The sequence below is a fragment of the Carassius gibelio genome, chromosome B11 (assembly GCF_023724105.1).
Source record: "Carassius gibelio isolate Cgi1373 ecotype wild population from Czech Republic chromosome B11, carGib1.2-hapl.c, whole genome shotgun sequence".
NCBI classification, from domain to species: domain Eukaryota; kingdom Metazoa; phylum Chordata; class Actinopteri; order Cypriniformes; family Cyprinidae; genus Carassius; species Carassius gibelio.
The window spans coordinates 22689927-22716231 of NC_068406.1; the positions used below are offsets into that span (position 1 = coordinate 22689927).

Genomic DNA, 26305 nt, shown 5'->3' on the forward strand with positions numbered 1-26305 from the left:
AAATGCTCAGAGAATATCACAACAACGTGCATGTGAATGTGAAATCGTATTATAGTTCTCTAAATCCCAGGATGGTGGAGTTTTGTTGGAAGGATCTCATAAGACGCTCTTGTTTGTTTTAACTGTGTGCAAGTATGTAGCTCTTCGACTCTCAAGAGTTCACAACCCTGACCTGAACAGCAACTGGATGGAGCTGGAAAAACAACGCTGAAAAAGAAGTGTGCCAGAGTGTTACTTAAGGATAGTGGTAGCTTAATGGTTAAAGCTTTGTCCTAGTAACCCAGACCAAGCTGTGAAAGGATGAAGCATGAACTAGCATCATCATTTTACCCTTGAGGAAAACATGATCCCAGTCTGCCCAAGTGTATTATGTGTACTGTCACAAGCTGTCTGCTACATAAAGATTGTTCTACAAAGAGTAAGAGACCTGTGATAAGATATAACCTCAAATCACTTTTTGAAAATATTATATATGGATTATGTTGTCAGATCCTTTTCTGGAGGTTATGCAAGCCCTGTACAGTCTCTTTTATGGAGGAGCAGAGCTTGCCAAAGTAGACGGAACTAGACATGAATTACTTGTAAAGTCTTCATTCCTGTCAGTACGGTTTCGTAATTGACTGTGTATCAGTAAGGATATGACGCTGATTCCAGGACAAGAGGATATGTAGACTATCCTTTGGCAAACTGCTGATATGTTTGCACGTCACTTATGGCTCGTTCTTCCTTAACATTTCCACTGAATGCATTCACACCTCAGTGGGGTAGTTCCCTCGCACTCAAACTAAATGTGCCAAGACTTTAAGGATTTGCAAGGATGTTTAACAGGAAAGGTTTTGTTATTTTAAAACTTTTACTAAAGGGGAAGTCAGTCAGTGCATTTGCAGCTGTATTGCTTTGTCATCCATTGAATGGTCTACAATCCCCAACCCCCAAAGCAAAACCAAAAGACAGATGTACAATTCTCAATCAATAATTTATTGAAACAACATTGCATTTGACAAGAGCAGCAATGCATATATTACTCTATTTAAATTACTGTAAATAACTTAAATCAATTCATAGTATGCATTTCTCAATAACTCAATTCACTTTGTCCCACAAGCACGGTCCTTCTCAGTGCAGTGTAACAGAAGCGATTGCAGTCCGTTTGTAGCCTGGCATCAATGCCACTGCAGTTCATAGTCACTAAAGTCCGGCACATTCACAGATCATACACTCGGCATTCGAAAATGTTCGCCCCCTAGGCAGCGATAGTGACGCACACTTCACTTTCCAACCCATTGCACGCCCACGCCGCCCGCGTGCAAGCTCTCCAGCACCGCTTTCGCCGACAGGCAGCCTTTCACAGTTCATGTTTCCACAACTGGTTCCTCCGCTACCACTTTTCTTTTCCCCCACGGAGGCCACGATAAGCTGGAGGGGCAGGGTGGAATGTACCGGTCCCGTGCGCACGGTTCCAAGAGCTCCACTTTTCTCTCACAGCCCCTTAGCATGACGCAGCGGTCCACGGCGGCTCGTGCAGAGCCCTTTTGCTTTCATTCGCAGAGAATGACTCGTTCATCCTTTCATTGCATCAAAAGCATAGCAGTTCGTTCAGCGTTCTTGCAGGGACAGATAAGGAATCCATTGGTTCTTGCAGCGGCTCTCTTCGCAGTAGTTGCCCACGTCCATCAGTGCTTGGCATTTGAGTGGCTGGCATTGAGGGTTCTGTGGAAACGCAAGAAATACACCATAAGTCAATGCCATAATATGATAAGGATTTAACTCTGGATGCATGTTGCAGAAGATGAGCAAATTATAAATCTACTTACAGTGACTATGATGCAGTGGAAGTCCCTCGGCTCGCTGTTGTCCACGGTGGTTGGCTCGCCGAGCACCTGTGCGAGGCGTCTCAGCCCAGACACCCGAAGGATGTTGATATCATTGTCGCAGCAGAACGCCTGAAGGAGCGTGAAGTGGATCTGCAGCGCAATATCATCCTGGTCCTCCTCATCGGTGGCCAGAACGCACAGTACGACACAATCTGGGTCTCTGTAGATCAAATGAATTGCAATTAGTCTCCTGTTTGTTGAGATAACGCAATACAACAGCATGTGTAAAAGTCAGACATAAGTATATACTTACACATTCATTAGTTTTGCAGACTCATAAACGCCGACTGTAAGACAGTCCTGTCTCTGTGCTGCTACCAGCAGCTCTTCCAGTGCTTGGCTCACGGTGTCCATTCTGTAAAAACAGGCAGACTATGGTAAGCAACAGTCGGATGGTTGTCTGTATAGTAAGACACTCATTGAGATTCGTACTTAATGTGAATGCAAAAAAGAACTTACTTTTTATCAGTGATATTGCATCCAACGACTTCTTCCAGGGTCATTTTGCTTCAAATAATAGTAATCCACAAGTCTCCGGAAGGGCTCGCAAACGTTAAAATCCAGTCAAAGTGTGCTGGCCAGAGTATAATCCAAATAACGCTAGGAGCTGCAGTATTCCTTGTCTGAGAAGTTGTATCTGCCGACTTGCAGCGAAACTCTAGTTTTTATACCGTTTTCGAGTGGGCGTGGATATGTGAAACGCTCTCCTTTCTCATTGGCTAGAAATGTTCCACAGGTTTCTCGCTCTCGCTCTGCCATTGGTTATGGGGGAAGCTCCTGCTTAGACCCCACGTGGGCTGAGTCGGGGAATATTTCCCCAAACAGCAAGTAGGCTACAACATGCACCCAGTAGCTTTCAATTTGTTTGTACCGAGTTCGATGGAATTTCCTTATGGAAATGATGGAGTTTCCCTGGTGCTTTCGATGTGCATGTTGCAGTTTTGTCTGAGACCTTTGCATCATGTACAAAACTTAATAAAGCCAGATTTTTACGCAGTTTTCATTTACATTCGGGTTTGAATCGCAAGTATAGCACATATGGGAAAGAAATACTGATTGTATCATGTTTCTGATTTGGGCACATCCTGAAATTGCACAAGCCGGTTGTACGAAACTCCTTTGCATTCGTGGTGTCTCGTGACTCTCGATTCTCGTCCCGATGCAATAGCGTGCATAGTTAGTGTCGAAAATGATGCATTGAATTTGATTGCATCTATCCGTCGAGAAGTCACTATTTTGCTGCAGAGGCTCTAGAAGGCAGTAGAGTCTCCTTGTTACCTGGAACTTTCATCACCCAGGCTGTTCCAGTTCCGCCGGCTAATTATAGACGGTACAGTCACAGGATCAGAGCTGTTGATGTTGTTATGGGACCATGTTGTGCTTTAGTTACGAAACCCGTCTGCATAAACACGGGTCAACGTCTGAAGGGAATTTAATTGTTTCATCGATTTACTTTGCTCAGTAGAAATATCTTCAGAGTAAATTCTGTCATAGCCTAATATGGTTACATAAAAACATAACACATTGTGTTTATGTCAGTGCAGCAACACATTTTTAGACATGGCTTGAATTTCAAGTGAATTTATGCATTTCAAATAAATCTAAATTTACTTTTAAAATCAGTCAAATAATCAATAACTCAAATCAATAATGTCGAACTGAATTGAATCAGTTCACTGTTCCATTGCGCCACCTGCTGTCAAATCTTAAAAGTGATTAAGTGTGCTATTACGAATTTCAACCAAAGCATTTCAGCATTCTGTAGCCTACATCAACAGAACCATCTTCTATCAACGACTGCCACCTGTTGGTGATTATGTGTCTTCACAATTTAAGTGTAAAATGGCTTTTCCACACAGTTGCAGGGTAAATGGCTTATATAAACTTGTAAAGTATTCTATAAGGGGTACCTTTCTGTTCCCTACGGTAATTTAGAAGAACAAATGTTTTTTTGTTTTTTTTTAAACATTTTTTATTTTATTGTGTAGTTACATTTTGGTGGCATTGCTTCACCAGTCAGAAATTAATAATGTGAACGCAGAAACGTTTCTTTTGCATTTTAATGTGCATTAATTATTTGCATCTTCTTTTATGTAAAGTGCACTGGTTGCTTGCTAACCTGTGGTTGTAAAAATCACGAAAATGGTTCAGTGTGGTGTTAGGCTATTAGTATTTATCAGCAATATCTCTAATTCCGGTCACACCGAGTCGCTCAATTCTACAAAGGCAACAGTTACTGTCATTATAATATGCTTGAGCACACATTATCCTGAGTGTGTTTATTGGCTGCTAACAGTGTTAGATAATTAGCAGGACTTCAGAACACCTTCGTGCTCTCTGGTACATACGTGAGGAAAAACTTGTCCTTAACACGAGGAATGGTAACAGTCCTAATATACAGGAAGCCTAGTAGGGGAGTCGGCTCAGTACCGTCTCACGGATCCCCTGTGGTACCTATTCATTTGGAATACACTTTGCACTTAATCTTGGCACCTCATCCCTCACAGTACACACAACAAGTCGGCTCAAAGGTAGGTTTGCATAAAGTCTACAGGGTCTCCAAAAGTCCATGGATCACAAAGTAATTAACACGCCCATTAAACGTTTATTAACGTCGTGGGAAAAGAGGCTACGTGCAGGGGCATCATGCACTTTTTTTAGGACTACTTTTTAATTCGAAGTTTTCCCAAACGTGTTAACTATGTCATGAAATATCTCATTCTCAAATGCATGCAAATGTTTGTGTAATATATTAACTACGCATAAAACCCGTGTTTTTATCTAAATATGTGTCGTGTCATATACTATTCTTAATATTACTGTGTTTTTAACGTGAGTTTAATTAACAACATTCTAAGTTAAAAATGAAAACACTCTCATTGTAAAGAATGAGAGCAAATAACATTTACATTATCAGTGAACATTATCATTGATTTCAGTCTAGCAAGAGTTCAAGAACTCTCAAAAACTTTTAATATAATTGCTGAAGTTTTTTACACTGAAATTACATCTACACATTATTGTTTCTGATAAGATAATTCGTCAGAGAGCGTGATGTTTCAGCGATGACTCACCAGAACTCCTCTGATTGGCCATTGCATTCATAAGCTCAACGGAATTGTGTGTGATTGGTCATAATTTTTTTTTTTTGGAAGCTGCATACAAAACATCAAGATGAGGAAACAGCACCTGCAAAAATACAAAAATACAATCTTTTTCCTACATTGATTTATGCTTCCCAACGTCACTTTGCATCATTCAGTGTATGTGGATATGCAGTCTACTATTTAATATCAAATAATATTTTTTTAAGGATCAAGATTATAGTTTTTATGTATTAAATCTCGTTTTTTTTTCTTATGAATTTATAATTTACCCTCGTTTGTTTCAGAGCAAGCATGACGTCGACCTCGTTTTTAACGGTGACGTAAGGACGCATAAATCAGTATTCTGAAAAGGATCACCTGTTTTCAGGTGATGTGTGGCGGTTTACGGCGAAACATGTAGTTAAAGCCGTCAGGTAGGCTGTTTACAACACCGTTTACAACTAATTAGCACATATTTTCGATGTTTAGTTGTGTCAGTGTTAGTAACATCAAAATAATTTGTCAACAGCATGTCCTCCCCTGGTTTTACTGACATCTTCCATTGTGAAGACATTCAGCAGTCAAAGGGGCCCTTCTCATTCACTGATGATGGGCTAAATGACAGTTTGGATGGGTAGGTTAATGAATAAGTTTGTAATTTTGCTGAAAATGTATGAAATGTCAAAATTATTTTAAGAGTTTCTTAATTTTAATGTAAAATCCGATCTGGGAATTCCACTAATTCCAGATATTTGTTTTTTATAATTTCAGGAGTTCAACTGAGTTGATTGATGTTTTTGAAGAGGAATTATGTGAGGGTGATCTCTGGATTCCTCCAAATGATGATGTGATCCAAAAGATTGCTGCCCAGCTGGAGTACTACCTTTCTAACGAGAATCTGGAAGATGATGCTTTTCTGCTAAAACATGTCCAAAGAAACAAGATGGGCTATGTTAGTTTGAAGCTGCTGACATCTTTTAAGAAGGTGAGATCAAATAACCAACCAGGGTCTTCACGAAACAAACTATAAAACCTAAAAAAAAAAAAAAAATGGTTGTCTGAATTTTACACTTAATGTTTTACAGGTTAAATTAAAATGTAGTTTAAAAGGAAAAAATGACCTTCCCAGAAGACCCAGAAAAAAAAAAAAGATTTGTGAATTTTGTATTTTTTTTTTTTTCATCTTTACATTGTTTAGAACATAAGAAAAAAAAATTTGAAAAAATTTTATTCAAAAAAAAAATAAAAAAAATAAATAAATAAAAAAATATATATATATATATATATATATATATATATATATATAATTTATTATTACACCAATACATTTGTTTCAAGATTTTTTTTTTTATACCAAACTTTGTATAAAGATGACTCTCAACTATGTTATGAAAGAAAGAATTATTTGCTTTACCATTTTCCTTTATGCAGTGTGTGTGTAAAATGGCCTTAAGAGATAAGAGAGATTTACTAAAATATAATGTCGTCAACAGAGGACTCATGGTCCCAGGAAGATAATAATAAAACTGATGTAATATTTAAAGACCAACTAAATCGGTTTTGTACCTTTTATAATTGGCTGACAACCACCTAAAAATATAGTTGGTAAAGAGGAATTCACATGACCCATTTCCAGTAGCTTTTTCAAAGGCTGAGGATGGTACATACTATAAAGAAGGTGCAGAGTGTCATAGAAATACAAGACACGATGTAACGCAACACTAAAATATTACAATAAATGTTAATTTAATAACATAAGATAAAACCTAAAACACAAATTTACATAATAAGAAAAAAATATCAGAAACAATTATGAAAATGAAAAACCCTGGAATGTAGAGTGTTACACTGGGAATTCTGTCACAAACTGTAAGTTTTGTTCTTTTTCACTTCTAGAAATTACAAACTTAACAGTATTTTACAGTATAATTACAGTTTTTGATGGTATATAGTGAAGGAACTAGACATTTACCAGTTAACCATTTCTTATAGTTAACATTAAAGTATTTGTGTCTGTGCTTTGATTCTTGTTTTCATAGATTAAAGATCTCACGCGTGACTGGCACACCACGCTGGCGGCTGCAAGAGCATCTCCGCAGCTGGAAGTGAATGAGATGGGAACCAAGGTGCGCCGAAGGACTCCGGTACCTGACTGGCTCCTGTGCATCCCCACAAGCAAGCTACTTCTGGCCTGGAACTTCCTAGATGGTGTAGGCCCAGACAAAGACGAGGGAACCGGGTCACCGGGTGTGGAGCAGCCAGGCATCATGGAAGCCGCAATGCGGGTGTTTTCTCCCTACGGCACCATCTCATCTCTCCGCATTCTGCGGCCTGGAAAAGAGATCCCTACGGAGTTGAAGTGCTATACTAAGAGACACCTGGAACTGGGGCACAAAGTGTGTGCTGTGGTGGAGTATGAGTATCTGGAAGGCGCACGAAAGGCCTACGAAGCCCTGAAGGCGGAAGAGCAGCAGAAGGGACGAAGGGGCGTTTGCGCGGTCCTGCTGGGAAGCCGTGGAACACATAAACCAGGATGGAGCCAAGGTCTAGCGGAGGAAGAGTCTGAAGAAGGTATTGACAATGAGAGTTTAAAAAGGCCAAACAGAAAGTCCAGGCGCTTCCTTTATTCTCTGGAGGATTCGGCTGTTTGCAGCTCTTCAGAGTCTGATTTTGCCCCGGCTTCGCCTCGGCCCAACCGCAGAGTCTCCCGTCCTCAGGCCCTCTACGGCAGCCCCCTCGCCATCCCACGGATTTCGACTTTCCGCTCTGACCCTTACAGGAATCCCCTTGGCAGTCCTGTAGGAAGCCTTCTTCTGCCTCGTAAGCTTTTTCCTTGCAGTCATGTGACCTCTCCTCTGGCCACACATCCTTTGAGCAGCTCTCCCAATGTAGCTGGTGCGTCCTCCTCCAGCAGGTACAAGGGTTCGGGTGAGCTCTCCCCAGACGACTTGGGCTACACTAGCAGTCCTTGGGTCCAGAGACGTAAACATGCCGCCCAGGTCATTCAGCCTGAGATGGGCGACTCTGTGTCACCCAATCAGATAATGAGGTCTTTAAGTGTCCTGGTTGTTCGCCAGCCTGTCGGCCCTGATGGGACCAAAGGGTTTCATAACTGCATTGGTAGAGGGAAGGTGCTGCTACCACACTGACTCCATTAAACATGCATCATAAGGTTTTCTCTCCACGGAGTCTGTATGAGTGCAATGCAACAGAAGCACTTTTAATGCAACATTATTATTTGTCCTATTAGTGAAAATGGAAATAATGTAAAAAAAAAAGTGTCTGATTAAATATTGAAATAAAGATTAATTTGTACTCCAATTTTAATGAATGCAATGTTATTTAATATAGGAGTTGAATTATGTTCTGCATATCCACCTTTTTTGTAGCAAGACTACTGCGTTTTTAGATTCTAGGTGACACCTCTGGTTTAGGGAAGGACCTTTCAAAGACACCGAAACCAATTCAAATCATAAAGTTGAGCTACAAATGTACTTTTCTAATCCCTTTTAGCAGTGTTTACTGGGATGTTTTTAAAGCATCTGTCAGAATGATGGAAATCACATTGAAATATTACCATTTAATGTTCCATCTGATTAAGTCTGTAAGACTGAAATAATCAGGCTTTAGGAGTTATTCATGGTGTGCTTTAGTAATTAAATGTTTTTAGGATTCCTTTTATTGATTGAGTGAATAAAGTTACCTCATTTTAAGTGGTTTTTAAAAATGTTTATTGCATTCATAGAGCAAACCTTGGCTTTCACCGTAAATTTACTCACAAGTCGCACAATGCATCAGGAAAAAGTACACATTAAGCACTGAAGAATAACAAAATAGTTTATTTGACTTTTTTTTTCAGAATAAATAAATCCATTGAACAAGTAACCATCAGTCTTGGAGGCACTGCTTCATCTGTAGGGGAAAATGTTCACTTCTGTACAGGGCACTAGCAAGATTAATATGGCATGCCCCAATATGTAACATGCTGCAGTTCAAAACCACATGTAACTCTTAAAACGAACATGAAAATATTGTGTAACCATCACATCTAAACAGGACACATGACACGCTGTACATGAATAATGCCCCATCATCAGTGCACTCATGCACAACATTATGGCTCCATCTGGCAAAACATGACAGGCTTGCATAGACTTGATTTTGCTTGGCCGAATGAAATGAACGATAAAATGAATTTGGAGAAAGGCCTACGCCATATCTATATGCATTGGCATCACATTAGAACCGAAATAACAGCGAATAGGTCAGCCGTTTTATGTTAACATGTAAAATGTAACATGATTCTTTCAACGCAGGTAACAGCTCTAGGATATATTCAACACAAACAAGTGTTTTTACACTCTTTATGATTTCTTAACCATGAGCCTGTAAATGCATTTAGCTCACTTGGATTTGCTCGGTTTATCTGGAGAAACTCTTTTTTAAGAACGGTTTCATTAAGGGAGGCTCTCAGAGAACAACTTCACTGCATAGATCACAAATATATACATGCATCTTAAGTTACAGCGTATGTTTTCTACAGCAGCCTCGCACTCCTTTTGTATATTACTCCCTTTATTGACTTTTGATACTTGTCAGTTTCCAGCACAAATTTTTAAACAACAGGGGAGGAAAAACTGTTTTTCAGGAACTTTCTGTTGTATACAAATTGTATCAATTAACATAATATTTATAAACATCATAATTGTAAAAAAAAAAAAAAAAAAAAAAAAAAAAAAATTGTTTTGCATCAAATTGCTCACTGAGTGGCTCCGACAAAACGGTAAGCTAAGCATGCAATGTCACAGTATATTACATCTCTAAAACATCTTTTAAAAATCATGGTAACAAATTAAACTGCATGTAACAGTTCATTTCAACGCAAATTTTAAAGATGTTCTTCTCAAACATTCATGTAACGCAATAAATCCATAAAGGTATAAACAGAGATAAAGCATATGCAAATTTAAAAGTTAAAAAGGGAAGAATAAAGATAAATTAACTAGTTATTTTAAACTGAACCTAAAATTCAGTAATCTGAGGGACAAATCTAAAAGATATGTGGCATGCTTGCACCAATTTGCCCACAGATTTAGCCAGACTTGACCAGGCTTTCACTCTTTACACTAGCCTCCCATTCACACTCCACTAACCTGTTTTATGATACGACAGATGTTCTGACAGACACTGAATCAGTTGTAACCGTAAAACACACAGGCTGCTAAACCTGAGATGAGGAGCGGTTGAACTGAGACTCATACTGTGGTCCCAAACACAACCCCATCTAATTCCTGATCGTCAGAGTCGTCCTCGCTGAGGGAGAAGTCTTTGTGGTTGGAGAGGCGGCTGGGGCTGCAGGTGGACCCTCCGTCCTTGAGAGAGCTGTTGGTCGTGGGCTTCCCCAAGTCACTGACAGGCCCCATCCTCTCGGCCTCGGCCATCTGGGCCAGCATGCTGTCCAAAAATGGACGGCTTTTGCAAATGTTGTCCAACAGCTGACATCGGTGTTGTAACTGTCCGATTAAAGAATCTTTTTCCTTAATCGTTTGGTTGAGTTTATGGATGGATTCCTCCGATTGACAGAGCTTCTCATGGAGGAAGAAAATCTCTCTACATGAAAAATAAAGATAAAAAGTACCCTTTTTAATTAAAGCTGCAGTTAATGCACCATTAGTTGCACCAATCGGAATAGAGCTGTTCAGTAATAACATCAATTTGTAGGCCAATCTGGACAGCTAATTCACCCTTTTTTTTTTTTTTAAGAGTAGCAGTCGTTGATTTGTTTAAAATGAAAATTCTGTCTATAATTACTCACCCTCAAGTTGCTCCAAAACTGTATCAGTTTCTTTGAGCTGTTGAACACAAAAGAAGATGTTTAAAAGAATCTGGATAACCGAACAGTTCTTGGTCCCCATTGACGTTCATAGTATGGAAAAAGAAATTCATGCAATTTTGGAATAACTTGAGGGAGAGTAAACGTGGCGAAAACAATTTTTTTTGGCTGCTTATTACTTGAAGACATTTTCATGTTTTGTTCTGCAAAATTATCTATGACATCTAAAAATTAATTTGAGGCTGATTTCTTTTGGAAAACAGTTGCTATATAAGGACTATAATTGTTCTTTGATATGGCTGTAAAAAAAAAACTTAAAGTTCATAAAAACAATGCCTTTTTAAAATTCATGTTTGAGGCGTGACTATATTGAATAATTCTAACCACAGATCTTATTGTTGAAAGTCCAAACGGCTGATAAATACATCAACAAATCCATCTATACGATGCTTTTAACTGTGAACAGCTGCTGTTGAAACCACAATCCATAATAACGTATCCTCCAGTTAAAATCTCATCTGAATCAGGAGAGAAATATGCACAGGTCAAGCAACTTTCACAATCAAATATAGTTCTGAACAAATATATTTGTTTGTTTTGATGTGAGAGGACGACAGGGACTGACTTTTTCCACTAGAGGAAGCATTATCACAGCCTCATATTTAAGCCTGAAGTGAAAGTTTAAAGTTAAAAACATTTTTATTATGGGTTTGTTTCTTACAAACACGCAGCTTTTCACTTCACAAGTAGTTAACTGGTGGACTAGGGTGGTGTGGATTATTGTGATGCTTTTATCAGCTGTTTGGACACACTGAACAGCAGAGTGATTGAGGAAACATGTTAGGAAACAGTAACCTGTCTGTCTTCCATCTGCATTTTCTAAGACCATCGTATCCAATAATATCTGTTATGTTTTATTTCAGAGGTAGTTTGAATGCAGAAGTTGCTTACAGTAGCTTAATTGAGCTTTCTGATTTAGTGTATACATGGTTTTGACGTCAAATAATGCAATATTATGCATCTACTGCACCATACGATTGTGTTAAAGGGTTAGTTTAAACAAAAAAATTTAATTCTGTCATTAATTACCCACTCTTCGTTCATCTTAGGAACACAAATTAAGATATTTTTGATGAAATCCGAGAGCACTCTGACCCTTCATAGACAGTAACACACAACTGTAATATTCCCAGGTCCAGAAATGTTGAAGATAAATCTTTAATATAATCCATCTTTAATATAATCTTTTTACAAAGCTACGTGAATACTTTTAGTGCATAAAGAAAACAAAAATAACTTTATTCAACAACTCTTATCCTCCTCATCCAGTCTTCATTGTGGAGAGTATCACGACGGATGTGCTTGCTTCTGCATCAAGTAAACAACCATGCATGAGCGTGTTAAGCGCCATGTGCATGCATTGTTTACATGATGCAGAAGCAAGCACATGCATCATGATACTCTTTTCACTAAGCTACTACTAAAATTGTAGAAACTTAATTTCCTGTAAAGTTGCTTTGCAATAAATTGTATAGTAAAAAGCGCTATACAAATAAACTTGAATTGAACTATGGCGGCATGTGGCGGCAAGAGCTGTCGAATAAAGTCATTATTTTTGTGCACAAAAAGTATTCTCGTTGCTTTGCAAAACCCCTGATGTCACATGGACTATTTTACTTATGTCATTACTATGCTTCTTGGCCTTAAACATGGTAGTTGTGTTGCGGTCCAAGAAGGGTCAGTGAACTCTCGGATTTCATCAAAAAATATCTTAATTTGTGTTCCCAAGATGAACATAGGCCTTATAGGTTTAAAAACGACACGACGGCGAGCAATTAATGACAGAATTTGGATTTTTGGATGAACTTCCCCTTTAAGGAAGTAAATATTTTCTTTCTCCTACTTGTCCTTGGCCTCCGTGATTTCTTGCGTGGTTGCTCGCAGTTGCTCGTCTTTGCGGATGAGGCTCTCCGCCTGCTCGCGCACGGTTTTCTCCGCGTCCTCGAGCCTCTGCTCCAGGTCCGTGACGCGTCTGTACAGCGCCGCCAGGTGCGCGTTCGCCTCTCTTATCTGGACCGGCGACGGGGACGACATGCTCGGGAAACGGAAGAAGAAAGCACCGGCACGGTAAGCTCTTTCTCACCCACGGTAACGCCGCACCGCTGGGCTGATCATCTTCCGCGGGTTTGGACTGAATGATGCTGAACTCTCTCTCGATCTCCGCGTGCGTGATGCTACAGCAGTGGCGCGCGACTCTGTAATGCAGCGACAGTCGTCAGTCAGTGCGCGTTTACATGCAGCTCGGAGGTTTGTGACATTATCTTATTCGAGCAGGTGTTGTAGTTTGTGTTGTTTCCAGTCAGCTGACGTGTCATCTGCACCAACTTCGTAGCAACCTGTAGCTCCTGACCCGGAAATGATATTTGGAGCCGCTGGCCAATCAGAGTTAATGAAACCGAGAGAGACAGCAGTGATTACAAAATGCAATTGCGAGGCCCCAAATATAGCTTTAGATTTGGGGGCCCTATTTATTATTAATTATAATAATATGAATGTGGTGATATCTAGTTTTTATAATAATAAAATAATAATTTAAAATATACCCGTTTAATTTAGCGTACATTTTGTAAAATTAGATTGTATCAGTAATTAAAAATAATATCTAAATGATAAAATTAAGTTTTTCAAAGACTAGTTTACATAAATTACATACAGTCACCTAATTCATGGAAATTCAGGTTAACAGTTATTTACTTCAACTTTAAAAATTTAATATTAAGTCACAATATGTCAATACACAAAATCTAGGCTATATTTATGTAGGCTTAAAAGTGTTTATTTTAGGTTCTTTTATCTTTTTTTTTTTTTTTTTAGTGTACCTTTAAGAAGAATCCTTTTCCTTTTCTTTATTTTTTCTCTGTTTTTCATATAAGATGTTACAGCTGAATCGTTAAATAAAACCTGCAATCTGAACTTGTTTGTGCTTAGCTAATACCTGTAGTTATGCATAACATTAAATCACTAAAATAAAGATCACTGTTTTTTTTTAGAATCACTAAACTAACTATTATAGTATTTGTTAATGTTAGGGCTGGAAGTATTTTGTATAGTTTCTGCATTCATGCTGATTTTAATTTTAGTTTTATTATTTCTATTGTGTGTGTTTTTTTTGTCATTTTTACTAGTATTGTCGTTTAAAAATGTCTATTTTTATTCATTTATTTCAGTTGTATTTTTAGACATTTCAGTCGGCCAACATATAGTCAAATATATATATATATTTCCAGAAACTTTTTATGGTTTAATTATAGTTTCTTTTAATAACCTCGGTTTGTATATAATCGGATTGGAGGATGGTGAGAATGCGACTAGATCCACAAGATCATTAGAAGAATGAGATCAAGAAGCAGCTTTAGCTCAAAAGATACATTTTATGGCCTATGACTGCACTGCCTTAGAGAAACTAAATTAAGTGAGAGGATATACTTTTTTAGAGGGAGAAGGAAATGTGTTTCACACTCCATAGCAGTTGGTGGCAGTATTGCACTCTTTTGTGCACCAGCCGCCAATAAACCCAAAAAGAAGAAGTCTCGCGATATTTCAGTCGTGTCCTTGATGCAGAAATGGGCTACTGGGATCTGGAAGAGGGCAAAGACTGCGTTGCCAAAACATGGATCACCACCAAAATAGCCACTGCCATCGGTCAGTCTGCGGTGTTTCTGGATTCTAGGGTTTCTAACGGATCATTTAAGCGTGGTTTCTAACATGTCCATTGTTTATGTACTCTAAAGGCTAAGCTGCTAGCATGCACACTAGCTAGTAATATAGTGCTAAATTCATATTTTCGGCTTAATTCCGTCGGTTAGTTGGTTTATATAACTGTAAAGTGGCATAAGCGTGTATTTTGTGATTGCACAATAACATCAAGGGCTGCTATCAGTTTCCTGTCGTGGATTTGCTTAATGCCTCACTTACTTGTGTTGTTTGTGTGACTCTCATAATGATGCCGACGATGCTTTATTAAAGAAAGCTTCATGTGCTTTACTACTACTTCTGTTGTTGTTCTGCAGGGTTGGTAGGTTCTGCTTACCACATTGTGGCATTTCCACCTGAAACAGCTGTTGAGGCTTTGACCAGAGCAACATCTGGCACTGTCACCATGGGTAAGACCAATAAACTGTGTCCTCATGGTAGGAATGTCAACGCAGACTCTCTCTCTCTCTCTCTCTCTCTCTCTCTTTATATATACATACATATACGCACACACACACTGTCCCTCCGTTGAAAATGTATGTGCAGTATACTGTCCATGTCCAGAAAGGTAATAAAAACATCTTCAAAGTAGTCCATGTGACATCAGAGGGTCAGTTAGAATTTGTTGAAGCTGTTGAACGCTGTTGACGTATGACGCTGCTGATGTGTTTTCTTTGTTATTGGGTACACCGGTCAGCAGCGTCATGAAAGCACTCACAACAGACCCGGAAGAGAAGACAATGCTGAATAAAGTCCTAATTTTTGGACCAAAATGTGTTTTTGATGCTTCAACAAATTCTAACTGACCTGTATTATTTAAAAGTTACATTTCATATTTGTATTGCAAAAAAGTAAAACATTAATCTAATAACATTATTCATGCATTTGGACAGATGGAGTTTGTTGTTACTGATTTCATTTGAATAGTGACAGCCATAGTGTCTTATTATTCTAACTTAATGTATTGATCACATGTAAGAATTTGAGGTAAATGGAGACATGTACATTTAATCAGAAAATATTGTCCTTCATAAAGTTAAAAAGTGTAACAGCAATCAATTTAAGGCAAATATAATACATATGCTGATTAAAGTAATACCTGATAGAGCACTGATGAGACTGCTTCAGAACAAATTACCTACATTTGTGCCACGAAAAAAAAAAAAAAGTAATTTTTTTAAATCTGACAAGTGAATGATTGATTAATTGTCTGAAGGACAAGCTCACGTCAAAGCTTAATGTCGAGCCCTGCTCTGAATAGCTGCTGCTTTTGAATAACTTTTTAGTAACCATTAGAATGTATATTCTGTAATGTATGTACAATGAATGTAATTCAGACGTACTACATTCAGCTATAAAATACTATCTTTACGGTTGCTTGTGTTGGCCTTGTGTCAGAACAGTAGATACATATTTAATTTAAATTTGTTATATCAGATGGCAACACACACTTGCTTCAATAATTTACTTCCTGTTTGCAACCCTTTTAGCTGCCATGGGCGCCATCTTTGGAATGGCCACCTGTCTGAGCGCACAGGCCAGAGAAGCACCTGACGACCCAACCAACTATTTCATCGGTGGATGTGCTTCAGGTATTTTCCTCGGGGCACGAAGTAAGTACAATATAATACAATATATAAGCTGCAATGGTGTCTTGTTGTTGTTGTTAAAGAAGTTTGCTGATGGGTTTGTTTTATGTTTTGTTTTTTTTAGCACACAGTGCTATCACAGGTACCACAGCGTGTTTTGGTTTGGGAACTTTGGCTATGTTCACCAAGATTGGAAAAAAGGAAGGCTGGAGACTAACCGGACCCCCAAAACTGTGACCTGATATGTCCCCTAGTGCTTGATGTGTTTATATTGTATATTGCTCAAATAAATGTATTACATTAAAAAATCTCTGGGTGTACTCTCTGTGTTTGAGTTTTCTGAAGTCTGTACTGTTTTTCTGTACTGTTGTTGTAATTTGGCCGCATCAGAAATGGGTTGTACCATTGATTTATACCAGAGAAGTTAAAGTAAATATGCTAGAAAACTGCACTTTCAAGGATGCAAATTTGATACATGTGCGGCGCAACATAAGTTAGCCAAAGTGTTTAAAACCTATGTGCACAGTTTATCCTCTCTAAATTTGTTGTTATTCGGTTTTGTGTTCATCTGCTTCTACCATTTGCTCTTTTTGATAATCATTCTATTATAGACTAATACAATCAGATACAATAATAATATCTCGAGCCCCTGCCTCTTTAATCACTGACGCCCTTTTGGTCCGGTCTGTGTGCCTCCGGACCATGATTTCTACAGCGGGAGATCTCAAAATATTAAAATATTTACATTTGATTTTCAGTAAATGGCCATCCCTACAGTATGAATTCTGGAACTGGAGGTCAACAAAATACCATGCTGTAAGCCAATTAATAACATTTCTAAAATGAAATGAAATTGACTTCTGTTGTTTCTTAGAAGTCCTTGGACCTCATTTGTTGATGACTCACAAGTCTGCATGCTGACCCTCTGTCTTTAGGATCGAAATCTATTCCTAATGTAGCCTGGAGTACATGTACGAGTTCATGTTGTGTCCACAAGGGGGAGCTATTAAACCATTGTTCCTTCTTATCGGTGGATTATATCTGTAATATAATTTACACAACTCACATAATTACATAATTCATTCACCATTTCATATAGATTTATATTTTGGAATCTGAAACCATTAAAAAATAAATATATTCTTGAAAGACTTAATATAAAGGCCACATGTTAACTTTCTATGAGCAGTTCATATTAGGGGTCTGGGTCTCAAATAGAATTGTGTTAGCGGTTTCCATTTGTTCTGTTCAGGAAGTTTTTCCAGCAATCACTGGTTTCTGGGGTGGTCTTGTCTGGCATGAAGTATAGAGCTATCTATAAGTATATGAGAGTCTCCTCATATATGTGTGCACAGCGCTATTATCGCCACAATGAAGACTTTTCCAAGGTGTTTGATTTTTATTCGAGACGCGGTGAGTTCACTGGACTGTATTTACAGGTGATCAGCACAGAGGTTTCTGGGAGGCCTTTAAATAATTAATGAGATGTGGAAACAGCTGTTTGCAGTTTATTTGGTTTCAACAGTTGGAACAAGCAAGGAAAACGCAAGAATCTTGGAGACTGATTTGTTTGCTTTGGCCTTTTCCCTGTTGACAACAACACAAGAAAGTGTCAGTTGTATCCATGAGGCTAAAAGTCAAACGGTGCAATTAGCAAACATGTCCTCATCTGGACCTCCAATCTGCTAATAATTTAATCACGACACAGAACACGGCAAAACAACTTTTTCTGTAAAGATCAGCAAAGCTGTACAGACTTAAATATGTATGTATTTATACAGAAAGAGAGCATTATTTTTTTATTTTATTTTATTGTAGTCTCATTTGAGACACCATTATGAATTTTGTTAGCATTCTGATAGTTTTAGTTTTTATATTTCTTGTTTTCATTGTAATTTTCCCTGAAACTTTTGTGATTTTTTAAAAATGTCTATATATTTTAAATTATATTAATAATTATAATTAATTATAACTATACAATAGTAATAATTAACTATCTATTAATTGCAATTTCAGTTTTAGCTGTAGTTAAACAAGTATATTTAAAACTAAACGGAAATGAGAAATGTTAACTTTAACACACACACACACACATATATATATATACACGTGTGTGTGTGTGTGTGTGTATAATGGCCCCTTGCAAATGCTTAACACAAACTTTTAATTTAGGTGGCCATTACTAATTTCATAACCTTAAATGAGATAAATGAAAGCATGAATTAAATTAATCAGAGCTGAAAATAAAGAAAAAAGCTAAAGAAATGTTGCGAGGCCTGTCAAACCAGCTTGTGCTCAAGGGACTAATTATGGTTGTTATATGAAATTTGGCTCATGGTGACATCATGTGACTGTACTAATGAGCTGCAAATTATTGAGTGCCAATTTTTTATTGAGCAAATTACAGTTCCAGTAACACTGGCAGCGCCTCGTACAGAGTTCAAACCACTGAAGTGTCAAACACCAATCAGGATTTTAAAAGTGAAGTGTGTAATGTTTCATGGTAAAATACTTTCTCTCAGGATGCTTTTCGAAGCCAGATAGTATAGTTACTTTTTGATGTCAAGAACCCCCAAATATAATGTTCCTTCCATAAACTGCTCCTTTTCAACACACTCATGGCAGCTGGTAACTATTTCACTTTCTGGCAAGTCAGAGGTGAGTATTTATGAACCTACAGTCTCATCAATCTGCTTATGGCCTGCTGAGAGTTATTTTAGGGATGGACCTTCATGCGTAGTTTTTTCTAAAAACCATTCATACAACATAAATCATACATCGGTAGTTTAATTTTTTTTTTTTAAATTAATAAAAGAGTTGACATTTATATTGTTCCAAAACCAATAAAGATGTAACTCAAATCTTAATTTTATTTTATTTTGTCTAATTTATTTTGTATTATTTCATAATAGTTTATTTGTTTCTAAAATACACTGGGGATTAAATGACACTAAATATTGTTTCAACACTATATTTTACAAACTGTAATGTAAAAGATGAAAAATGTGCTGTCAACATTTTTTCTGACCAAAACAAATGCTTAACATATGTTGTAAACAGAGCTTCACTGTTTTCACATGCAAATGTGGATGGAATAACCAATTTATAAACCAGATTTATATTGATTCAGAATGATTTACAATGTGAACGTATTTTAATGGACAGAAATATTGAAATAAAAAGCAAAATATATTTGTATTTTTAAAGTGTATGCATATATATATATATATATATATATATATATATATATATATATATATATATATATAAAATAAAAAAATCTGTTGGCATAGTATATTTGTGTGTATTCTGTGTATATTTATTAGTATATATAAGTATATATAAAAACACAGCCAAAAAGTAAAATTTCTATAATTAATATATATATATATTTTTTTCTAAAATATATACATACATTTGTGTGTATTTATAAATACATAATAAATTTATACATAATATATTATGTAAACAAAAAAGTTTATTTTGTTGTGATTAATTGTTTGACCCCGTGAATTCTAAATAAATAAATGAATAAAGGAATACAAGTTAATAAATAAATAAAATCCTTTTTTTCTTTCTTTTTACAAAACTTTAGAACACTTTGTCAAAAACAGCTGCCAAAAAAAATAATGTTAATACAATAAAATTACAATCACAATTAAAACTCATTATTTCCAGCAAATCTTGAGAAAGCAGAAAATCCGGGAAGTGTGTTAAAACGTGTAAAGCATTTAGCATTTAACTTATATCTTAAGTTTTGGTCTAACCATAATTTGGGGATACTCTTTGGAAACCCTTCCAAAAATCATTATTTATGCAATTTAGATTGCTCCTCATGGTGCAGACTATAATATGAAGCATCAGTCCTGCAGTTTCTTCTGCTCTCTTCCTTTCTAATGAGTTTGCAGGAAAAAGAAGCTGATGTGAACTTTCCTCCTCCACTCTGCTTTTATTGATTCGCTCGCTGGCTCGATTTCCTTCCGATCGAAAGCATAAGTAGAAATTCCGGTTCATCTTCGTCCAAAGTGCTGAATCTCAAATCAAAATACCTGGTTTGGCCAAAGAAAGAAAAAACAACTACTAAAGACTGTATCCATATCCTGGTGTGTTCATACAGCAGCCAATGCATTAACAGATTTGAGCAAGCAGCTCGCTCAGCATTTAACCGTACAAACGGCTTCAGTCTCAGCGGAAGCACATCGACCCAGCGCTCGTGCGTCAGGGGCATCATTCTTCCATGACTACAACAGACTACTGTGATAAAGAGAGTGGCATCGTGGAGCTGCATTCTTCATAAACCTCAGACCTCAGCTTTAATGGAGGCGATCTGACAGAAATGTTTCTGATATCAGAGCCTGTTAAAAGCCTCTCTCCATTAGGGCTGGCATTTTGATGAGTCACTCAAGGGCCTGTTGGACAGCACATGCTTAGTTAGACTGACAGCTGGCTGCTTAACGTCCAAAATGTGACTGTAATGAAAAGTGTGTTGATAAACAATGATGATTTATGTCTGCTGCTGATGGTTCAGAGCTGGTGTGTGATGGACAGCGTTATTGACGTCTTCTATCTAGTTAACCTAATGGACATTATGAACTAGATGCCCAATGAAATGACGTCCAGAGTGTACATTTAATGAAACCATGAACTAATCGTTTTCATTTGGAATAACTTTACACTAAGACTTCTGTACTTACACTGTAAGTGCATTGGGTGTGGGTGGGTGTGTTTGTTAAATATTCTTCAAAAATATACAAAAATGTCCAAAAATATGGGTAGGAAACAGAAAATGTGTTTGATGGAAACTTATTTTAGCAAATTAAAAATATATATTTTGTAGTTGCAGATGCTGTCCATGAACAATATTTACATCTAATTCACTGGGGGTTGAAAAATACATTTTGGATTCTGTATAAATTATCAATATCAATGTCAATTACCTTATTGCATTTTCAAACTTTATAAACTGGTCTGAATATAAAATATCAATTATATTTTATATACATTTAAAAAAAATTGTTTACATTTTTTGTTTTGCAAAAATATGTTCTAAAAATGTTTATGTAAATGTATATAAATATATATTTTGAAACTTATTTTATTAAAATTTGTTCGTATCATTTAAGAATTTAATTTAAATATATATTTTTAAACGTATTTTAATATTTGTTTTCTTCCTTATTGGTTTTGTTTTTCATCCGTTGCATTCTTAAATCAAGATACATTTACTTGAGATGCAAACTGACTTAAGACATTAAGTATTTTTTTTAAATAACTTAAATTTAAAGAAAAAATATACTTTATTTTGCCTCTTTGACAGATATTTTTATCACATAACTTGATACAGTTTGTAGAAAGTAAAACTGAAAAAAAAAATAAGTGTTAATATGAATTTATTTATTTTCTTAATTGTGAAAAATGCTTTGCCATTGACCCATATTTGCTTATGTTTACTTTTAGGATTTAATAATGGTGTTTTTATTGACTCAATAGGTGAGTAAGATAAGATAAGAAAGCACAAAAAAAAAAAAAAAAGCTAAATTAATGATCATTTTAATACAAGCTTAGTTATAAATCCAGTGATTCTGTTTGACGGTATTTCAGCCATTCGTGCAGCGAGTGGTTAAACTGTAGTAAACATTAGCATACTTTCGGCGTTTGTGGATTTATCAGCCTGCGTTCTCCTGTTTTACTTAGTTTTGGGTTCTAGTGTTGCACTACCATTGATTTATTTTTGCTTTTAATTGCACTGCTTATCCAAAGAGCCAAAATCATCCACATCTCAGTGTAAAAGATGAGTTTGTTTAGTGGGAGATAAACTCCAAGTGAGAAATATATGGTGTTGGTCTTTAGCTAATAAAAATCTAAACCAAGCCAGTCCCACAGCTGAATAATTTACTGAGTGCTGAGTAGAGAGAATCCAATACACTCACACCAAACTTCTCAAATTTGACCACTCGCAATCCCCACCCTTCTGAACACACATATCTGCGCATACAAACATCTGGGATGCAACGTCTGCAGAAAACGATGAGGCATAAGTCCCCATGGGTGATATTATGGCTTTGTAAAGCATTCTTGTAGATATTGAAAAAATTGTAGATATTGAGTCGTGAAAGTGAACTCCTCATATCGCTGTCTGTTAACCTTTCTGCAAATTCATTTATGGGAGCGATATTCAGATCTTCAGTCTGTAGGGTGGTTTTCTAGGACAGTCGAATATAATTGGATTCTCTTTTGGCTGCTCGGCAGCGTGAACTTGTGCTTACTTTGAAAATGCCAAGAGGATCTTTTCTGTGTATGTAAACATGAGCATGAACTGAGAAACAAAGTATAAATCTCGGAATATTTGTCAATTAACGGGAGCGGGAATATGCTACAAAATGCTCCTAAAGCAGAACAGATGTTGATTTGAAAGATTCTTTATCATCGCTACATTGGTGTCCAAAAATGGGTTTAAAGATTCATTCGGTCTGAAGAGATGCCTTAATAGAAACGGCTTGCCTTAAGATAATTATAAATCTGTCATCATATCCTCATGTGACAAAGCCATTCCATGATACCAAAAACATCTGCTTCATGCTGTTCACAATAGGACTAACACAGACTGTTTGAACCTCTGTGCAACACAATATCGCTATAAATCCGACTTTATCTCTGAAGACGCCTCAAGTCTGCTGAAGAAGAATAGCTAGAGAACATCTTTAGATATAATCAGCATATTCTGAGAAAGTTCTCATGGTTTTGTATGATAAGTGGTATGTCTCGTTCCACTTATTTCTTTTGGATAGGTTTGTGTACGACATGGAAAAAAAATAGACTGGAAAGTAAAAGTGGTTTAAGATTTACTTTGAAACAGTTTTCACTTAGAAATTGCTTTGCAAAACAATTGTAAAGAAATGGCAAGCAACAATGAATTAAACATGATATTTTGAAGTAAAAAGACTGAAACAGTATTCCATCCATTTGTTAAATATATACTGTAAACACTAAAGCTCAATAAAATTAATTTTTGAAATATATGAAATATATAATCATAAATGCCAAAATGTAAATAAATGTTCAGTCTTACAGAAGCCTGTATTCATTTTTAAACAACAAAATACTATTGTTTTAACTCAACTTAAGAGGAGTTTATGGCTTGATTCATGCATCGTTCACAAAGATTCAGTCTTTAATGTTCCATATATGGATTAGTGTAGTCTCATCATTCATGCTAATGTTTATGTTTTGTTTCTGGACGTTTTGTCTTCTCAGCACTGTACACTGGGTTCACTACACTATCATCCTCGTCTGCTCCATTTCAAGCTACGTTACAGCTCCTTATTTATTTCTAGTTAGGAGAATATATAAGGTGGACTATCAAAATAAAGTGTAACCTCAGAGTAAAAAAACAAAAGGACAAATGTAAATTCATATCTCATGATCTCAAATCGGTCTCGTAATTATAATTTGATAAATCAAAATGTTTATGTTTTGAAACTGCACAAATGATTTTTGTAATTGTGACTTTGTGTTGTGTTTCTGATACTCGCAACATTATATCATTCAATGTGGTTTTCTTGTTTTAAAATGATATATGAAACTATGACTTCATATATCTCTTGTATGTAGTTATTCCTTTTAGCTTGAATGTTCTTTCTTTTATTCTTACAACACATGCTTTATTTGTCGTCATGATATGATGTCCAGAAATGCACCAGAGATAATATTTAATCATGTATTTTATATTACGATGATGTTTGTTTTAACTAAACTACGAACAATGTGACCACTGAGCTCAAATGAATATTTATGGAGACATTTAAATAGGCAGTAAAATAGCCTCCCACTAACAAAAGACACTATAACCAGAATGTAAGTAAATGTAAGTAATTAAATGAATATGAGGTCTAATTAACTGGAAATTGTATGACATGCTCTCTTTCCCTTGTTATATAGAATTCTCTCACTATATTTAAGGAAAGAGACGCCTTACAGAGATATTTCACTCAAAAAAAAACACATTTACTCACTCTCAAGTTATCAGTTTCTTTCTCCTGTTGAACACAAAAGAAGATATGTTGAAGATCATCGGTAACCAAACAGTGGCTGATACCATTGACTTCCATATTCCATAGAAGAAGAAAAACAATACCATGGAAGTCCAACAACTGTTTGGTTTTAACATTCTTTAAAATAACTTCTATTGTGTTCAACAGAAGAAAGAAACTCATACAGGACCAACCCAAGATTGAGTAAATAATGGCACAATTTGGCACAATGGCACAATTTGCGGGTGAACTTTCCCTTTAAATATAAGTAAATGGACATTTTCTTGGCACGCTGCTGGAATGATTCTGCATCTTTTGTTGCTGAGTTTCCAGTTAACACTGGATTGAAGGCTGCATTACAGGTCCAGTGGCTTTCTGTCTCCTGTATACACATCTCCCAGACGTTTTCAAAGTCTAATGGTAACGCTTATATCATTAGCAGGCCATTCGCACTCACGGCTGTGACTCAGTGTACAGTTTCTCTGACCGCAGATGTTAAGAGTCCTGCACAGCTGTGAGGTCGCTCTCGTGTTTATCCTAACCCTCTTCATAGCCTCACCTGCTCCCTGTCCTCTGGCCAGCGCTCAATCTGACCTCCCATTAGAGAGAGGGAGGTCCGTCTCTTCATCTTAATAACAGATGATAAACTGACGGCGCTGATTAAGAGTGTAGGAATGCTACATTTTTCAGTTCTGCTCAGGCCTCCAGATACAGCAGCTCTTTAACAGCTTTTGCTTTAAAAAAAAAATGAAAAAAAAAATGGAACAAAGGTTTGTTTCCTAGAAACCCAAACACAATTTGAGCTATTTAGTGTCATAGACTCAAAGAAGACTGTAGGCTCATTCTGCAAGTGCCTTGTGAAGTTTGTTAAATGTTAAACTATCAGGAAAAAGCACTGTATGTTTAAACAGTGTGGCATCTCAAACTAAATAAATACAAGTATTTTAGGGTATGTTTTCAAAGGTATTTATAAGTATTTGAATTGCATATAAAATTCCATTTAAAAGGTTTTAACATAAAATAATAAACAGAATGTGATGCATATTTTAAATGACTATAAGAAACAGGTCAGTTGTTTCACTCGCAATAATCACACTTTATTATTGACCATTGCATCTATTTCATTTATACTGAACAATTAAAGTGCATTAAGTACAAAATTAGTTGTCCCAGTTTAGCAGACTTCAAGTATACCAGTTTAGCATACTAAAAGTATAATTGCAGTAACAATACAAAGTACAAATGTAAATGTATTTGTATTATACTTAGCATGCATTTTAAATACTCTTTAGTATATCTTTTTTTCACTAGGGAATAGCAGGAACAAGATACACACGAATTAGACGAAATTACTGACAACATGGGCACTATTTTCTCTAATACATTAGAAGCTGTTGCCCCAATCAAATTGAAAAAAGTTAGAGAAAAACGTACTGTACCATGGTATAACAGTAATACTCACTCTCTCAAGAAATTAACTCGTAGTCTTGAACGCAAATGGAGAAAAACTAACTTAGAAGTTTTTAGAATTGCATGGAAAAACAGTATGTCCAGCTATAGACAGGCTCTAAAAACTGCTAGGGCAGAGCATATACACAAACTCATTGAAAATAACCAAAACAATCCTAGGTTTTTATTTAGCACAGTGGCTAAGTTAACAAATTACCAGATGCCACCTGATTCAAATATTCCACCAACGTTAAATAGTAATGACTTTATGAATTTCTTCACTGATAAAATAGATAACATTAGAAATACAATAGCGAATGTAGATTCTACAGCGTCTAACACTTCAGTTTCATCCATCGCACCCAAAGATAAACTGCAGCGCTTTACAACCATAGGACAGGAAGAGCTAAATAAACTTATCACTGTATCTAAACCAACAACATGTTTATTAGATCCTGTACCCACTAAATTACTGAAAGAGCTGTTACCTGTAGCAGAAGAAACACTTCTCAATATCATAAACTCGTCGTTAACTTTAGGACACGTCCCAAAACCATTCAAGCTGGCGGTTATCAAGCCTCTTATTAAGAAACCAAAACTAGATCCTAGTGTACTGGCAAATTATAGGCCTATTTCAAATCTTCCATTTATGTCTAAAATTTTAGAGAAAGTTGTGTCTGCTCAATTGAGC

At 36.5% G+C, this 26305-nt stretch overlaps 4 protein-coding genes and 1 long non-coding RNA gene across 5 annotated transcripts in view; 2 read left to right on the plus strand and 3 right to left on the minus strand.

Moving 5' to 3' along the window:
* Positions 1-957: 957 nt before the first annotated feature.
* Positions 958-2521, minus strand: LOC127967754 (growth arrest and DNA damage-inducible protein GADD45 beta). Its single transcript, XM_052568406.1, has 4 exons — positions 2334-2521; positions 2128-2229; positions 1815-2034; positions 958-1710 (listed from the first exon to the last, which is right to left on the minus strand). The coding sequence occupies exons 1-4, from the start codon at positions 2375-2377 to the stop codon at positions 1597-1599; spliced, it is 480 nt and encodes a 159-aa protein (XP_052424366.1). The 5' UTR covers positions 2378-2521; the 3' UTR covers positions 958-1596.
* Positions 2522-5265: 2744 nt separating this feature from the next.
* LOC127967751 (la-related protein 6) lies at positions 5266-8281 on the plus strand. The gene is made up of 4 exons (XM_052568403.1): positions 5266-5394; positions 5490-5594; positions 5732-5945; positions 7000-8281. The coding sequence occupies exons 2-4, from the start codon at positions 5491-5493 to the stop codon at positions 8107-8109; spliced, it is 1428 nt and encodes a 475-aa protein (XP_052424363.1). The 5' UTR covers positions 5266-5394; position 5490; the 3' UTR covers positions 8110-8281.
* Positions 8282-8779: 498 nt separating this feature from the next.
* On the minus strand, positions 8780-13245 carry LOC127967753 (vimentin-type intermediate filament-associated coiled-coil protein). Its single transcript, XM_052568405.1, has 2 exons — positions 12697-13245; positions 8780-10570 (listed from the first exon to the last, which is right to left on the minus strand). Exons 1-2 carry the CDS (start codon positions 12885-12887, stop codon positions 10216-10218), a joined length of 546 nt encoding a protein of 181 aa, XP_052424365.1. The 5' UTR covers positions 12888-13245; the 3' UTR covers positions 8780-10215.
* Positions 13246-14337: 1092 nt separating this feature from the next.
* On the plus strand, positions 14338-16455 carry LOC127967755 (NADH dehydrogenase [ubiquinone] 1 alpha subcomplex subunit 11). Its single transcript, XM_052568407.1, has 4 exons — positions 14338-14495; positions 14864-14956; positions 16037-16159; positions 16260-16455. The coding sequence occupies exons 1-4, from the start codon at positions 14417-14419 to the stop codon at positions 16370-16372; spliced, it is 408 nt and encodes a 135-aa protein (XP_052424367.1). The 5' UTR covers positions 14338-14416; the 3' UTR covers positions 16373-16455.
* Positions 16456-19771: 3316 nt separating this feature from the next.
* The window catches only part of LOC127967758 (uncharacterized), a 32606-nt gene continuing 26072 nt past the window's right edge, over positions 19772-26305 (minus strand). The window contains exon 3 of the long non-coding RNA XR_008155821.1: positions 19772-20184. This is a non-coding gene — a long non-coding RNA (uncharacterized LOC127967758). The remainder of the gene's footprint in view (positions 20185-26305) is intronic.

Bases quoted from the DNA above. Each gene is read 5' to 3' on its own strand.
- LOC127967754 (XM_052568406.1), bottom strand. From the start codon at position 2,377: ATGACCCTGGAAGAAGTCGTTGGATGCAATATCACTGATAAAAA. The intron at 2,035-2,127 runs GTAAGTATATAC...TTTGATCTACAG, and splicing joins TCTGCAAAACTAATGAATGT to AGACCCAGATTGTGTCGTAC. The intron at 1,711-1,814 runs GTAAGTAGATTT...GCGTTTCCACAG, and splicing joins TCCACTGCATCATAGTCACT to AACCCTCAATGCCAGCCACT.
- LOC127967751 (XM_052568403.1), top strand. From the start codon at position 5,491: ATGTCCTCCCCTGGTTTTACTGACATCTTCCATTGTGAAGACATTCAG. The intron at 5,595-5,731 runs GTAGGTTAATGA...TTATAATTTCAG, and splicing joins CTAAATGACAGTTTGGATGG to GAGTTCAACTGAGTTGATTG. The intron at 5,946-6,999 runs GTGAGATCAAAT...TTGTTTTCATAG, and splicing joins TGCTGACATCTTTTAAGAAG to ATTAAAGATCTCACGCGTGA.
- LOC127967753 (XM_052568405.1), bottom strand. From the start codon at position 12,887: ATGTCGTCCCCGTCGCCGGTCCAGATAAGAGAGGCGAACGCGCACCTG. The intron at 10,571-12,696 runs GTAGGAGAAAGA...TTTTTCATGTAG, and splicing joins ATCACGGAGGCCAAGGACAA to AGAGATTTTCTTCCTCCATG.
- LOC127967755 (XM_052568407.1), top strand. From the start codon at position 14,417: ATGGGCTACTGGGATCTGGAAGAGGGCAAAGACTGCGTTGCCAAAACA. The intron at 14,496-14,863 runs GTCAGTCTGCGG...GTTGTTCTGCAG, and splicing joins CAAAATAGCCACTGCCATCG to GGTTGGTAGGTTCTGCTTAC. The intron at 14,957-16,036 runs GTAAGACCAATA...CAACCCTTTTAG, and splicing joins ATCTGGCACTGTCACCATGG to CTGCCATGGGCGCCATCTTT.